Source organism: Ptychodera flava, chromosome 9, assembly GCF_041260155.1.
Source record: "Ptychodera flava strain L36383 chromosome 9, AS_Pfla_20210202, whole genome shotgun sequence".
NCBI lineage: Eukaryota > Metazoa > Hemichordata > Enteropneusta > Ptychoderidae > Ptychodera > Ptychodera flava.
In genome coordinates this window covers 27,523,167-27,539,179 of record NC_091936.1, presented here as the reverse complement: position 1 = coordinate 27,539,179, position 16,013 = coordinate 27,523,167, and the positions used below count along the sequence as shown (strand labels likewise).

The 16,013-nt window shown below is 37.4% G+C and overlaps 1 protein-coding gene across 6 annotated transcripts in view; it reads left to right on the top strand.

The window, feature by feature from the left end:
* Window positions 1–16,013, top strand: part of LOC139140525 (transformation/transcription domain-associated protein-like) — a 78,138-nt gene that overhangs the window by 34,876 nt on the left and 27,249 nt on the right. For 4 of the 6 annotated variants that reach the window (XM_070709858.1, XM_070709856.1, XM_070709854.1 and 1 more), the window contains exons 34-56: window positions 693–881; window positions 1,567–1,686; window positions 1,884–1,976; window positions 2,350–2,472; window positions 2,806–2,930; window positions 3,311–3,422; window positions 4,142–4,294; window positions 5,827–6,011; window positions 6,438–6,591; window positions 6,938–7,045; window positions 7,316–7,389; window positions 7,815–7,914; window positions 8,255–8,464; window positions 8,998–9,237; window positions 9,847–9,921; window positions 10,580–10,718; window positions 11,426–11,516; window positions 11,881–12,053; window positions 12,933–13,111; window positions 13,811–13,953; window positions 14,159–14,261; window positions 14,727–14,837; window positions 15,541–15,723. In XM_070709858.1, coding sequence (XP_070565959.1) covers window positions 693–881; window positions 1,567–1,686; window positions 1,884–1,976; window positions 2,350–2,472; window positions 2,806–2,930; window positions 3,311–3,422; window positions 4,142–4,294; window positions 5,827–6,011; window positions 6,438–6,591; window positions 6,938–7,045; window positions 7,316–7,389; window positions 7,815–7,914; window positions 8,255–8,464; window positions 8,998–9,237; window positions 9,847–9,921; window positions 10,580–10,718; window positions 11,426–11,516; window positions 11,881–12,053; window positions 12,933–13,111; window positions 13,811–13,953; window positions 14,159–14,261; window positions 14,727–14,837; window positions 15,541–15,723 — 3,183 coding nt within the window. The remainder of the gene's footprint in view (window positions 1–692; window positions 882–1,566; window positions 1,687–1,883; window positions 1,977–2,349; window positions 2,473–2,805; window positions 2,931–3,310; window positions 3,423–4,141; window positions 4,295–5,826; window positions 6,012–6,437; window positions 6,592–6,937; window positions 7,046–7,315; window positions 7,390–7,814; window positions 7,915–8,254; window positions 8,465–8,997; window positions 9,238–9,846; window positions 9,922–10,579; window positions 10,719–11,425; window positions 11,517–11,880; window positions 12,054–12,932; window positions 13,112–13,810; window positions 13,954–14,158; window positions 14,262–14,726; window positions 14,838–15,540; window positions 15,724–16,013) is intronic. The other 2 variants (XM_070709857.1, XM_070709855.1) reach the window with 1 other exon arrangement.

Here is a 16,013-nt window from a genome sequence, read left to right as displayed (position 1 = left end):
TTTAATGATATTAAAACTGTAAACTGTGTAATTGCAAAAACACCACTGGTATTTGGCTATGTCCTGTCCATATACACAGACTCTGTAAAATGTGTGTACCTCTGTTGTAAAATTATATTTTATAATGTCATCGGGTGCAAAGTTTGTGTTCAACTTTCTAGCTTTTCAACTTTCAAAAAAAAAAGTAGGATGACAACACAGATTGCTGGATAGCAAGACAAAAATCTCAGAAAAATTATAAACAGTGGACAAAAAAGAGAAAGAAAGAATGTATTTAGTCACAATCCCTTGTGGAATCAAGCTAAGACTTGTCTCCCACGTATAAACCTTACCATTAACATCAATCATTTCCCACGTTTTTAGTTGACCATCTCCAGAAAGGATAGTTATCTGGCAAAGTGATGTGTTAGTGCAGTGTTTGTGGCAAGCTATTACCCTGAGCATGCTTTGTAGCCATTTATGAAGGAAAATAGTAACATTTTCTACATTGGTCCACAAGTTAATTTCTCCTGTTAATTAAACTGTCATACTGGTCACCAAAAATTATGAGTTGCGACTAATTTGTTCCCCCTGTTGTTTTAAATCCCCCACCACCCATATTCCTGACTATGATTCCCCATGCCTGCATGTCTTGTGTTGCTTGTAGTAGAATGTTGGTTTTTTTTTCTTTTCATCTAATCTGTAAAACGTAGGCGCATTTGAAGAAATGGCTGGATGTTTCTGTCATATCACAGAAAGGGGGGACCAAAAGCAACGGTCAAGAACTCAAGATTTGTTCGGCCATCATCAACATCTTCCACGCCATTCCGGCCGCCTCGCAGAAGATGATTGAGCCGCTGGTGCAGCTGACTTTGAAAGCTGAGAAGGACCTGTGTCTTGAGGTAAAGGTTAAATTTTCATCAATGAATTTTGAAATGTTTAATCTGTGACTGGGGAAGCTGCCTTCTTGGTCCCTATGTGAAGTTCAGCTTTGACTAAAATGCATTGATACAGACTGTCTAACACCATAGACAATGGTAGCACCATAGACTGATCTTTGAATTTTGAAGTATATTTAACACTAGACTGAAATCATTACATTATTACATAGACTTTATGCAGAATATTGAGACAGTTTGCATATGTTCACAGGACAATTATGTGTTAATAAGAAGACATTAGCCAAATAGATTCAATGAAATTCTATGCTCAACCCGTATTTGATTTTACAGTATCTCTAACATATGCTCTAACTTGCATACGTTGTTTGAAAATATACACATGTATTTGATATGGATATTTTTATGTACACTTCTACTTGTATACTCATTGTTTAAAAGTGTGCGTTTTTAAGTGTTTGTTCATTAACAAACAAAATAGAAGTATACGTCAATGAAGAAAAATTCGTATTTTAGAGACAAAATATTGAAATTCACAATTTACTGATAAGTCTAATATTATGAATTTGGTGAAGTTTTGTTCCTGATCAGTGCAGAAATTCTTAAATTTGTGTTTAGAAATTTAGAAATAGTATGTAATCTCTTCAGATGGAGACTTCCAAGGAATAACGTTGTTTCTTTCCTCCAGTCTGGCAGTCCATTCCGTGAACCGCTGTTGAAATTCCTGCTCCGCTATCCAAATCAGACAGTGGAATTGTTCACAGCTGAGAATAATCTAAAGGAGCAATCCTGGAATAGAATGTTTACCGTAAGTCCAAAAAATAACTTTCCTCAGTATTACTATTTGTAATATAACTTGAAGTATTTGTAATATAACGTAAAGTGATTTTTTTACAATTTTATTTTTATTGCCAATGCCAAAATTTGATCTCAATCGAGGAAAACAGAGTGAAGGGTCACATTCCAGTATTTGTTGATTTTTTTGTGTTCAATGGTAACTTGCAGAATTTCCTGAAGAATGAGAAGGCCAAGCCATTTAGAGACGTGTTACAGACCAATACACTGAGACTTGTCAACCTTGCCTTCACAAAACCACAGGTAAGTACATGTACCTCACTGTCACTGTGATAGCTGTATGATGAACACCCAAGAAAGACACTGAAGCAGCTGGTGTTAAGTGTGAATTATATATTTATTTTCATATTGCTTCCAATTGACCGGAAAGTGATCTTGCTTGAACACAGGACTTGTAATTGCCTGTTTTATACATTTTGCCTTAGAAACTTTTGCACCACTGCGCATCTCCCAAAATTCATTCAAGAGGAGACAAATATATCTGAAGCTTTCCCTGTCATAAGATGTTTTATAAAATAAATTGTCTTGTTCGCACAGGACTGATGATGTGATTAGGAAAAGCTGTAATGTTCAATACGATTCTAAAAGCATTTGTACATATTTTGTGGGTTCACAGCCTGCCGGTCGACCAGCCAGCCCCAATGATGTAGTCAGACTGGAACTACAATACCAAGCTATCCTCATCATCAGCTTACTGGTGAAGTTTGATGAGAAATGGCTGCCCCAAAGTCCTGTCGTGGTAAGTTGTCATTTTGAGACACCGATACTGCCTATTGAATGTCACTATTAAAGTGCTTGTTTGCATTTCAGAAATCTGATAAAGGGGACAAAATCTGGCCTTTTTTTTAGACGTAAAATTGATGTAATTCATTTTTATATTGCAACCAACAAGATGCCAATGTGCAGTGATCCAGGCTGGAATTCATGGTAACCCTAATCTTGGCATTGTGTAAAAAACACTCCTGAATCAAAGAGCTATGGACATTTGCCCAGCACTCATCTGAAGAAACTAAAATGTTTCAGTCATATTATCAGTCATATCCTATGATCTTTATTCTTCCCTTTATGCCAGGAGAGTCACCTGCGGAGAATCTGGGTGTCGGATACATTCCAAGACAGGCACAGGAATGACAATGTCGGTGTTGTCCACTGGGACGAACCCAAGCTACTTGTCAAGTGTCTGCTGAACTATGTTAAGTGAGTATTGATTCACACGGTATCATGTTGCAGAAAGAGACTGGTTTTGTATTCAGTGTTCTGTTAAGTGTATTCAAAATGCATTCATGACTGCCTTGGTCTATTCTTCAGCCTGAAAGAAACGTGAAGACAATGATACCACTGACATCTTGACACATTCCCAAACAGAATACTGATTTTGAGGGTTTCACATGTGCCTGAACATATGCAGTGTGTCAAATTACATCCGGTAGTTTACGACATGTCAGTATTATACTCTGAAGTTTTCCAGGGTATACGCCAGCTCAAACTCTGTCAATTTCATTGCCTGTTGATTTAATTCAACATGATTTGTTCTTCGTGCATAAAAACTAAACCATTTTTGATGATTTTCATTCCAGACATCATCCCAATGAAGTTGAACTGCTGTTCCAGTTGTTGCGTGTGTTTGTCAACCGATTCCTGCCAAATTTCCATTTCTTCAAAGAGTTCTTGGAAAAGGAAGTTGCCCAGGTAAGGGATTTTAATTTGCCATTTTTCCATGCTTATTTTGTATTCAGAATCAGGACCTCACAAAACCATTTTAATATTTTGTAGTCAATACCTGTAAGAACGGTTGCATCTCCATCATATGATGCATGTCTTTCATACATGATATACGAGGGTTCCAGAAATGCATTAGTTTACACTTTGACTTGCAATGAAAAAGCGTCATCCCAATTAAATTTTCAGTTTTTGTGCCCTGAAAGTTTCAAACCTTTCCTAATCCTTCCAATACCTCTCTTAGGCAGAGAATCATATCATTAAAACTTTTCAATTCTCGATGTTCATCATGACCTTTTTGTTTACTCATTGGGAAATATTGAAGTGGAGATGTTCATGTAGATGAGATTCGTTTTTCCTAGCTTTCATTTTAGTTTTCTATGCGGCTATCAGTAAATAGTAGAACAGTAAAAATTTTTTTTACTGTCACTCTGTACGATGAGGCCGATCCTTAAAGTTCCCTAACCCTTTCATCACCATTGTGTGACCAAACTGATTGTCATCCATGGTAAGTATGAACCTGTTTACAGGGGCGTTTGAACAAACTTTTCATTTTCCATCAAACATCCTAGACTTACAGAAGCAAGAATGCAATCTTGTGACATCATTAGAAGGACAGGCAGAACATGTACACAGCATTTCAAACAATCATGATGTCAAATATTCACACTTCTCTATTTTCTCCTCAGGGTTACTCTGTTGAACAGAAGAGGGCAGTCTTCTTCAAGTTTGTTGATTTGTTTCGCGATCAGAGCTTTCCTCAAGTTTTGAAAGCCAAAGCTCTGCAGTATGTCATCATCCCAACATTCTCCGCTGCATTTGACAGAGGTGATGGGGAACAGGTATGATTGAAACCAAATAGAAATCAGAAAGAGACTAAAATGGTCTTCCAACAGCACCATCCAAACAAATGCTTCAAAGCTGCAAGTCAAAATTTCTGTTGTGTTATATATGTAACCAGCCAGATGTCACCACACAGTACTCCATTAAAACAGTGCCATCCCTGATGAATTTACAAAGACCAAACATGTTTAGTCCCTGAAAATAAACATAACTTTGACCAAAGTTTATTCACATACCAATGCAGAGCTGAACACTTAGTTGCCAAACTCACCACTTGAAATGAAAACGAGATCTCCATAGTCTTCTTTAAGTTGTCAAAGTGGTACTGTTTGCTGAGGTCTTTTTTCAAAATTGATAGATGAATGTAACAGTAAATAGAGTGTTAGTATCTGAGAGAGTATGCCTAATATGGAGTGTTAGTATCTGAGAGAGTATGCCTAATATGGAGTGTTAGTATCTGAGAGAGTATGCCTAATATGGAGTGTTAGTATCTGAGAGAGTATGCCTAATATGGAGTGTTAGTATCTGAGAGAGTATGCCTAATATGGAGTGTTAGTATCTGAGAGAGTGTGTGCCTAATATGGAGTGTTAGTATCTGAGAGAGTATGCCTAATATGGAGTGTTAGTATCTGAGAGAGTATGCCTAATATGGAGTGTTAGTATCTGAGAGAGTATGCCTAATATGGAGTGTTAGTATCTGAGAGAGTATGCCTAATATGGAGTGTTAGTATCTGAGAGTGTGCCTTATATGGAGTGTTAGTATCTGAGAGAGTATGCCTAATATGGAGTGTTAGTGTCAGAGAGAGTATGCCTAATTTGGAGTGTTAGTATCTGAGAGAGTATGCCTTATATGGAGTGTCCATATCTGAGAGAGTATGCCTAATATGGAGTGCTGGTGTCAGAGAGAGTATGCCTAATTTGGAGTGTTAGTATCTGAGAGAGTATGGCCTAATAGGGCCGTTCACAGTTTACGTCACTGTTCTCTCATTAATATGCAAAAATAAATATTTGTCCACATTTTTAGATTACGCTTTTGAAAATTACGCATGCAGGAACGACGAAAATACATCTCAGTGGGCGACTGCAAGTGTAACAGTGAATACTAAAAAACATATTCACAACTCAGAGTACAAGCTGCAAAAACAGCCACGCATGCAACATTGAGAAAATTTGTCCGCATTTCAAGCTGCGTGTCCGATGTCGCGTACAGCTATATTTAGTAACATACCTGTAACCGTGAACAAGGCTATTTGAAGTGTTAGTATCTGAGAGTGTGTGCCTAATATGGAGTGCTAGTATCTGAGAGAGTATGCCTAATATGGAGTGTTAGTATCTGAGAGTGTGTGCCTAATATGGAGTGTTAGTATCTGAGAGAGTATGCCTAATATGGAGTGTTAGTATCTGAGAGTGTGCCTTATATGGAGTGTTAGTCTCTGAATGTGCCTAATATGGAGTGTTAGCATCTGAGAGTGTGCCAAATATGGAATGTTTACAGATCATGCAATAGGTCCTGTTTGCCTTGTCTCAATAGCTGATTGGTGGACCTCCAAACCCAGGGCAGGATAGCCAGGACAACATCATCAGTGTGTTCATCAGCAGACTGATAGATCCAGAGAATCCATACGGAATGTCAGACGCTGTCCGAATTCTGCTGCTTCAGTTCTCAGCGCTGCTGGTTGAGAATGCTGCTCCACACATTCACGATGCTGCTGACAAGTAAGGACTTTATCATGTTCCAAGTTGTATCTTTTGTATATTTGTACTCACCCTCCAGTGAATATAAACCAATGGACCCTGTCACTGACTCCAGAGTCCTCTGTTACGCAAAGAAAATTTGACACATTACATGTATTTGTGCAGGGCTGATCCAAGAAAGTGTAGGAACTTCCTGTAATGACTCAAAAAGGTTAGAGGGCACACTGCCATCATCATTGTTCATTGCAATGGATTCAGCCAGGCTGTCACAATGAGGTGCTATTTGGATAGTGTGTCATGCATGGATGGAAGAAATTCTGGCATCTGAATGTGAATCTGAATGACTTTTAAGGATCTTGTAAACATTTCTGTGATTCAGCCTAAGAATCACTTTCAGATTCCCCTGCACATATCAAATACAGGAACTGTTGTGTGATTGCTCCACAGGAAACAAGGTAACAAACTGCGGCGTCTGATGACATTTGCATGGCCCTGTCTGATTCCTAAGAATTGTGTAGATCCAGCTACCAAGTACCATGGACATCTACTGCTGTCCCACATCATTGCCAAGTTTGCCATTCACAAGAGGATTGTACTACAGGTAATGTCAACAATGGCTTTCATACAAAGATAGTTTGGTGCTTTCGTTTTCCTGTTAGGGTTGCATGTAATGTACAGTTAATGGCATAGTGTACCATGTTTGATGATTTTCTTGCAATAGTGTTTCATCTGTTATCATTCAGAGTCTCTGATAACCATAACTCACCAGTGTGTAGGGCTGATTTCAAATGACGTCTCATTGTCTTCATACGATATTTAATTTGATCTAAATAATTCTTTCCATTTTTCTGTTGGAGTATGTAAACAGACTGAACAGCTTCAGATTACAGTTTTAGTCTGGTGGTAATCCTGTTGAGATGTTTCATTGTAAATCTTGTTTTACACAGGTGTTCCATAGTTTACTGAAAGCCCACGCTGTGGAGGCCAGAGCCGTGGTGAGACAAGCCCTTGAAATACTGACACCAGCATTGCCAACCAGAATGGAGGAAGGAAATGTAAGGGTTTGCTCTAAAATTTGATTTGTACTTGGTATTATCATTACCATCAAAGTTCAAGTGTCTTTCAGTTTTCAATATTATTGAATGCATCCATGCTGATTATTTTTGATACAGTATCAATTGTGCTACATTTTGAGCTCACTCAGGCAGTATGAAGATGTATTCAAGTTTGTGTGTATGTGAAGTTCTACTATAAAGAAAAGAAGCAGCCTTTAGTTGTACTGTGCGTGTGATTGGCTGATTCTCATTTGGTTTGTTTGTTTGTAGACTATGCTCACTCACTGGACCAAGAAGATCATAGTGGAGGAAGGCCACACAGTGGCTCAGTTGGTTCATATGCTGTAAGTTCATAAAAATCTCATACTTATTTCAAGGGAAATTCTGTGTTTCCTGGTGCACAAGTGTGTGCATAGTGTCAATGAGTAATTTGATATACTGGGAACTTTCTACCACATGTATTGATTGTGCCTTGTCAGTGCTTTTCCTTTACATGAAATAGGTTCAAAATTACCAAATTTTCTTGTATACCTTTTTCAGCAGCACACCTAGGCAAAATCTCTCACCTTTTATATCATGGTTATACATAGCTTCAAAATTACATTTGATTGCCTTGTATATTTTGGTGATACCTATGTAATAGTGACATTGGATAAAAGAGTTAAACATCACTTCAACCATCTGTGTCAGAGTACGATATCTGCATGAACCTATATTTTATCCACACTGTCTTCCCTCATATCATTATAATGCTGATATTTATTTACAGACAACTGCTGGTTCGTCACTACAAAGTGTACTACCCTGTGAGACAGCATCTGATTCAGAATATGGTGAATTCTGTACACAGATTAGGATTCACTGCCAATGTAAGTGTTCCTTGTGAGGGAACTCAAATTATGTGAGTCATAATAACATGCCAAAAGTAGTTCTACTAAAGATATCAAAACATTTCTGAATTTTCAAATTCCTGACAACATACACTGCATGATGTACATCGACTTTATAATATATGCGTGTTGAGGAAAAGATTTTGTAAAGTTAGTATATAAGCATGCATTGGACCGTTTACCCATGATAATAAGTCAATATAATTTGATTTGCATACATAAACAGTAGTTATAGGTACACTTTGCATAGATGAATAAAGATAAGTTATGTGAAACATCAGATGAATAATACAGCATTTGTCTGTTCACTCTCTCCAAGGCTACCATCGAACACCGCAAACTGGCCGTAGATTTAGCCGAGGTAATCATCAAGTGGGAGTTACAGAGAATCAAGGAAGATCAAGAACCCAGTGAGCCTGTGATGGAGGCAGTGCCTGCACTCACCTCAGGGTTAGCCATGAAAAGAGCTGCATCATCACCCGCTGAAGGTCAGCCTGACCTTAAGAGAGTCAGACATGCTTCAGCCAGTGTAAGTGTTGACACCTGGCCATGTTTCAGTGTACATACTCATACACAACAGATATTGGTGTTTGTAACTTTACCCAAGGTGTAGTTATTCCCAGATGACCCGCTTTCAGTAAAAGTCCAATGAATATTGAAAGAGCACTTGAATATTGAATGTTCCATAAGCTGCAACTTGTAATGTATTTTACAGTTTTTTTGTTCCATGTGTGAAATAGTTTATTGTTCTACTCAAAATATTATGTCAAAATGTCTAATGTTCAACTTGCTGTAAAGTCTGTACGTGTGTGACATCTAGTGTTATTGTTGACGGCAGAATTGAAGTCCAGACTAGAATTCACTTGTCAACAATACCATTTCATATTTGTTTACAATGCTTAGTGTTTGCAGAGCTAATATTTTCATCTCAATGTTCTTTGAAGAGATGAATAAAAGTGTATTTCTTATAGAACAAAAATAGTGAAAATATTTATCTAAATTTATAGCTATCCTCTTAGAAGAGATGTTAGCTATTCATGTTGTTTGCATTGATATTTCCAGGGATCCCGTAGTGTATCTTTGGATCACAACAAGCCCATTGACAAGATATACGCAGACTCTGTTGTCAATTTCCTGCTGCGTATTGCATGTCAAGTCAATGAGGCAGCCACCACCATTGGATCTCCTGGTGAATTGCTGTCCAGACGTTGTGTTCAGTTGCTCAAGATGGCCGTACGCCCTGAAGTGTTTCCCCAAGCTGATCTGAAACTAGCCTGGTTTGATAAACTCTTCATGACATTGGTAAGATTGCATGCAGAATCATTCCATGCTAACACAGATGAACTTGAACACTTGTGTGTCATGATATTTTTTGTTGGGAGGGGGTTCTATGAAGTGGAGTGCTATGTTCAAAAAAGCCTCTTTTAAATCTCTTTCGTGAAGCAAATTTTAACTTGTTCAGCTGAGCTAAATGAAATAGCCAAAATATCAGTGAGTTACATAGCTTTCTCGAAAGATGGTAGATTTGTTTGTCTTACAGAAATGACATTGCTGAAACAATTTTTCACACATTGAATAGCAGAGTAACATACCATTCAGTTCGTTGTTTGTCTTTCACTGACAGTTCCTGTGTTTCTATTCTAAGCTGCAACTTTCTTCAGAATTCCTATATTCTTGATATGACTTTACCAATGTTAGATGTATCTTTTGATTACATGCTACTATTCTGACTTAACGCTTGGCAGTGAAGGTCAGCAACTACTTTCTGCAAAGAAACTGATTGAATACTGCAATGCAATAGCTTCCATACATTTATAAATATATGTATACAGGGTGATCCTTTTATTTGTCAGTTGATGCGATCATATTTTACACACTGTTCTCGATATTGTTCTCTCTGTCTCCTAACAGGATCCTCCAGCCCAAGCCAACTATGCAAATATCTGTGTTGGTCTGGAAGTTCTGACTTTCCTCTTGGGTGTGTTGGTAAGTGATCTCTTTACTCAAACAAGTTCTCAGAGGGTGTGTTATTGTCTGACAAAGATTTGATCATCTCAAGTCTTGGCTATAAATGTTTTTTTTTAACATCAAAGTCAAGTATTGAGTTACATTTACATTGCTGTACCTTCAGTTTTCCAACTTCCAAGAGGCTGTGAACGTCTATACAAGCAGAAATAGTTCAGTTATGTAAAAGTTGTAGCATTAGTGCTGTTTATGCTCCATACTTTCATTTCAGATATACTTTTTGACCAAAGTAAATCGGCAATGCTCAAAGTACGGGACTCTATCTGAAAAGGAAAGTTGCATCATGAAATATCGATGCTCAAATGTACTGTCAATGACAATACAAGTTAAATTTGATAAAGTACTTGAAAGGTTGTTGTTCATGATTTATGCTACATTTGACAGATGCATTTCCCTAACCGTTTCACAATCAGAATTGGTATATCCCACTTGTTTCCAATGCTATCATTATATACGGAAGTGGGTGTGATAGTATAAAGCAGGTAAGATTATTCTTTGGAAAGAATAGCAAAGGTAAACACCACTTTTCACCACAAAACATGGGTGACTGAATTAGGATAACAAATGTTAAAATTGTTAATATGTCTCTTTTTTTCTTCTCCAATTACGGTATTTTCAGAACAAGCAGCAGATCTTGGTTAGTTTCAAACCATTGCAGCGTGGCATTGCGGCTTGCATGACCTGTTCTAACTCTAAAGTGATCAGGGCTGTTCATAATTTGCTCACCAAACTCATGAATCTCTTCCCAACGGAGTCCAGTAAGTCAACTATTATAGTATTATTTGCTCCTGTGTCCAGTAGAAATACTTTGTACTCAATATTTCAAATGCAGCATTTATATATCATTGGTGCATTAAATGAGAGAAATCAAATAACATAAACAAAATATATTTTAAAATTTGTTTAGTTCCACTCTCTTCCCACCAGTAATGTCACATTCATTGTGTGATAATTTTGTTATCATTTACTTTACTTCCTTTTCATTTGTGTAATTTTGAAATCTTAAGGAGTAAGAGAAATGAAAACTGCTCAATTTAGTGTCCATTTTGTTAGTTGAATGGAATTTTACCAGTTTGTGTCAATACCTTTGTTGTGTATTACCAAAGACTGCCAGTTGAAGACTTGAAGGACTGAGGACTTGAAGGAGACTATGACATAATAATCATTATGCTTCACTGTCATGTAGAAAAATGTTTTTATTTTGGCTTCTGATGGCAAGTGATGTGTTCATTTTCTAGTTTTCAAATAGATTGCTGATAGATTTCAAATAGATTGGTTCCCATATCTACTTCTTTTCCCATGTCAATTATCATCCAGTCACATTGTATTTTTAGGACACGGTGTTGACTCTTGTAGAAAAAAGTGAAGAGAGTAGTAGGGGATTATTCATAACAGTCCAAGGTTGTCATATAAATGAAAACAGTTATAATCCTTGATATAAAATGTTTGTCATTTCTTGTTACAGTCGGTAATGTTGCCTCCAAGTATGAGGAACTAGAGTGTCTCTATGCAAGCGTTGGAAAAGTTATCTACGAAGGACTGACAAACTATGAAAAGTAAGTAACAGTGAGTGGTGGACAGAGAGCCAGAGTATAGACTGCCCTGCAAATCACACCATGTGATGGTGATTTGGTCGTAGTTAAGTGGGCTTGTGCAGGAATACTGTATAAGTTTAGTTTTGGGACAGTCAAATCTATTTTTGTATAAGAACTGTGTGCACCAACATTTGTTAGTATTTGAGTTGGTAGCCAAATCAACTGCTAGTTACAGCTAATGTTGTCGAAGTCTTACGAGGATATAGCAAAGTCTGAAATTTACTCTTGCAAACTAACAGAAATAGAAAAATCTGTCACGATAGTAGTCATTCATGATGGCAAAATATCCATACAGATCACCATATATATGATTTTACATTTTCAGGTCAGCTAGCGGCAATCCAGCCAGTCTGTTTGGCACCCTGATGATTCTGAAATCAGCATGTATGTCAAATCCCTGCTACATCGACAGACTCATCTCTGTCTTCATGAGGTCCCTAGTAAAGATGACACGAGAACATCTCTCGCCGACAACAACCGGAGAATCTACCCCAGGTAGTTGTATTTTGTTGAGATTGGATCAGTTGATACTAAATCCCTCCTTGTGTATGTGTTCTTTAACCCTTTCTCCACCATGGTTTCTCCCAATCCTATTGTTTTCTATGGTAAGGTTGGACCTCTGTACATAGAAATGGGGGTGAAAGGGTTAATTTGATGAACCTATTGTTGCAAGACTGCCAGTTTTATAGAATAGGTCATGAAAACTACTTGCTCATGCAAAGTGCTCATAATGATGCTGAGGTGAGAAATCTTACAAATTATAAGTAGAAATCTATCCTGTCTCCTACATTTTATCCCTCTGTCTTGTATTTTACACATTGATTTGTTGTACTTTTCTTATGCTAACTTTCCACTAGTTTCATTCCAACATTGACCCGGCCTTTTACATTGATTTTGCTTTCTGATAGTACCAGCAACCCAAGTTATGTCGAAGTGGGTGTCCCATGTTGAAATCTGGAAGCCCATAGACACATGAGAGGGAATTTCACGACAGTTATTGACACTGACATATGTTCTCAGTCAATAAGAATTTCAACATAAATTTGAAAATGAGATAACTTACACAATTAGTTATCATACTTTTGTTTTGTATAAGTCAGCCTGTAAGACTGCTTTTTTATGGCAGTAGAGCCTTTTCTGTATGTGCTCCCCATTTATGGAACACTTTATAATCGAAACTAAGGTTGGCTAATTCTCATAAACTTTTAGAAGTCAGCTAAAAACAGACAGTGGTGATGATAGAACGACTTTATAGACATTTATGAGGGCAAGTTGCAGTATTTGTTATTCCTGTCCTGCCCTGTCGAGAATCTGCTGCCATTCGGAAAGTGGGAATTTCAGTTGGTAACAACATTATTATGTGTGATTTTCCATCAGTAACCAGTGATCTGCTGATTGTGAGTTTGGATCTAGTGAAGAACAGGGTAGGTGTGATGAGCACTGAAATGAGACGGAATTTCATCCAGATGATACTGATACTGTTGATAGAGAAGTCACCGGAGGCCAAGGTGCTCAAAGCCATCACCAAGACAGTAGAAGACTGGATCAAAAACAAGGTAGAAACCTTGCATCAGCATTTGCAAAATTTATCCTGTGTCTATTGTACATCAGGAGGTCTTTGATATCAGAAACCTCTGACCCAATATGAATCGTTGGAAATTGGAAATTTTATGATGTTTATGAACTTCGCTTGTGTCTGTCCTATGTTCAAGGTCAATGCCATGAATGTGTGAAATCAGTATCCAGATTGAAAGCCACTTATAACTTGCACATACAAATGTAGTGTATGCAGTGTGCAGTCTTTGCCAATTTTACACGCCACAGACTCAAGAATGTTTTCCGTGACTCATAATAGTTTTAGATATTACAGATATAATTTTTTGGGCTAACTCAAGTAAATTCAAGGACTAAATCAAAGAGTTCAGAAATTTCAAAAGTTTGAAGATACTCTGGCCCTTGTCTGACAATACCATTTGTTGTCAATTGGTATTACCATTATTCTTGACTTGGAATCCCTGCTTGTCATATCATTGAACAACCAAATTTCAAGTGTCCGGGAAACATCATATCCTTATCATCTGTCTTTTTGTAGACATCAGTTTTAATTTCCTGGACAAAGCACTGTCTTAATTATTAAGATGCAGATGCCACCAGCACTATTGAATCATTAATATGCACAAATGAGCTCAACTTGCTTGGGCCCCACCAAGGCTGCCTGCAGCTTTAATCGTGTTTGTTTCCATGTCCACCTTCAGAGTCCAATTGCCATCAACCAGTCACCATCACCCCGCGAGAAGTCCGTCCTCCTGGTGAAAATGATGCAGTATGTTGAGAAGAGATTCCCTGATGACTTGGAACTCAATGCGCAATTCCTGGAGCTTGTCAACTATGTTTACAGGTAAAGTCAATAATACAATTTTCGTGAGTCATATATTAATATTTGTTGCCCTACACATTTGCATATATGCAAAGCATATGCAAATCGTGAAAACATACTAGGTGAGCTGGACTCTTTATCAGTGGGTATGATTCACAATATGAAGTCGATTGGTTCACTGTTTATTTGATTGTTTATTTGTTTTGTTTGTTGTTTTCATAATTAGGGATGAGACCCTGACAGGCACTGAACTGACAGCCAAACTAGAACCAGCTTTCCTGGCAGGCCTTCGATGTAACCAACCACACATACGAGAAAAATTTTTTGAAGTGAGTAATCAATTTTAGTTTCCATTGTAGTAGCTGTTGCATAAATCAAGTTTTGGCATTGCGGCAAAACCTCAGTTTTACTCAATTTTCATTCCCAGACCTACAGACCAGAAAAAGAATTAAAAAAAGATTGTTTCACTCTTCAATTATCTGAAATTGCCTGATGAATATTGATTATATAGCAAAATTATCTGTCAACTAAGCATTTGAAATTAAAGAAACCTATAAAGTTAAAGTCAACACACTACAACACAAAAATGTGAGGAATTTCTCAATAATAGTCTAAAAGCTGAGAAAGTGAAAGTTGAATGTTGAGTACGTCGACATTAAGTTCAAGAAAAACAATTGTGGTCAAAAATTCGTTCATTGTAGTTTATCACTTTTCAAGTGTTTCCATATGAAGAAACTTTGACTTTCTTTTGAAATTTTAAACATGCTGATCAATTTGCTTCTTTAATGTTTCAGGTATTTGATAACAGTATGAGGAAACGTCTGTATGAACGACTTCTGTACATCACGTGTTCTCAGAATTGGGAGGCCATGGGAACACACTTCTGGGTCAAACAGTGCATAGAGGTTTGTGATAGCCTTCTTAAGATACTTTACCATCAAAGATGCGGACTTCATTGATAAAACTTTGTGACACCATTGCGTAAAAAAGTGACAAGTTTATGTGCTCCCAGAAGTCCAAGAATTTTAAATCGTTCCTTGAAAGTCCTTGAAAACCGAAATTCACTTTATTAAAAATTGATTCAACTATTGTATACCCTTGCTACCATGAAATTTTGTTTTGATTATCATGAAAAAAAAATTAGATGCAGTGACTGTGAAGTCACTCCTAGAAAATGGCATTTTTGACCTCACATACTCTTTGAGAGCTGTTGGAAAAATCTTTGGAAGGTCCATGAGGTTTTGTGACTTGGAGGAAATAAACTCACACGTGTCAGTTAACAGAAGTTTGTACAAACTTACATCATCCACATGCAATTTGAATGTGTGATCCATCATAATTTATACAAATTTGGATTGCAACTGGAGTTCTCCTTTTTTTTTCTGTAAACAAAGAATGATGTCTTATCTTGTCTTGATTGGAACAAAGTAAATATGTTGACAAATGTGATTCACGCTGAAGCACTATTCTGAAGTCAATTTCTGCTTTGCAGCTCAGTCCAATATGATCACATGATTTGCCTGCCAAACATTCAGCATAAAAAGTAAATACCTAGGACAATAGTGTATAGGCAGTCTTACTATATTTTACTGATCTCTTCATCAACAGTTAATAGTTGCAGTTGGTGTAAGTGGCGTGTCCATAAACAGTTCCTCCACCAATCATCTGTTGCCAGCCATCATGTCTGTCATCAATCTGGCCGACAGTCAGGACAGAGAAGCGTTCTCCATCACCAATATCATCAAAGAGGAACCCATGGATGTGGAGACTATTGATGCACACAAAGATGAGGTGAGAGGTCATGTGCCGTGTCATACTGTAACCCAGCCTCAGCCAAGCAGGCAGTGGGTCAGACATTGATTAGATACCCGCATAAAAAAGCCATGATAAAACTTAGTTGCGCGGGGCTCATGTTATGCTCAATATGTTGTCACTGTTGAAATTTAACAAAAGTTCTTTGTTAAGACCATCATACCAAGATATCTTTTTCTAAAGCGTGTACATTATGTGTCTTTGATTAATGCCAAATTAAAACTTTTGAAGTACATGTATTGGGAAAGTCATGACTCCACCAAGGAATT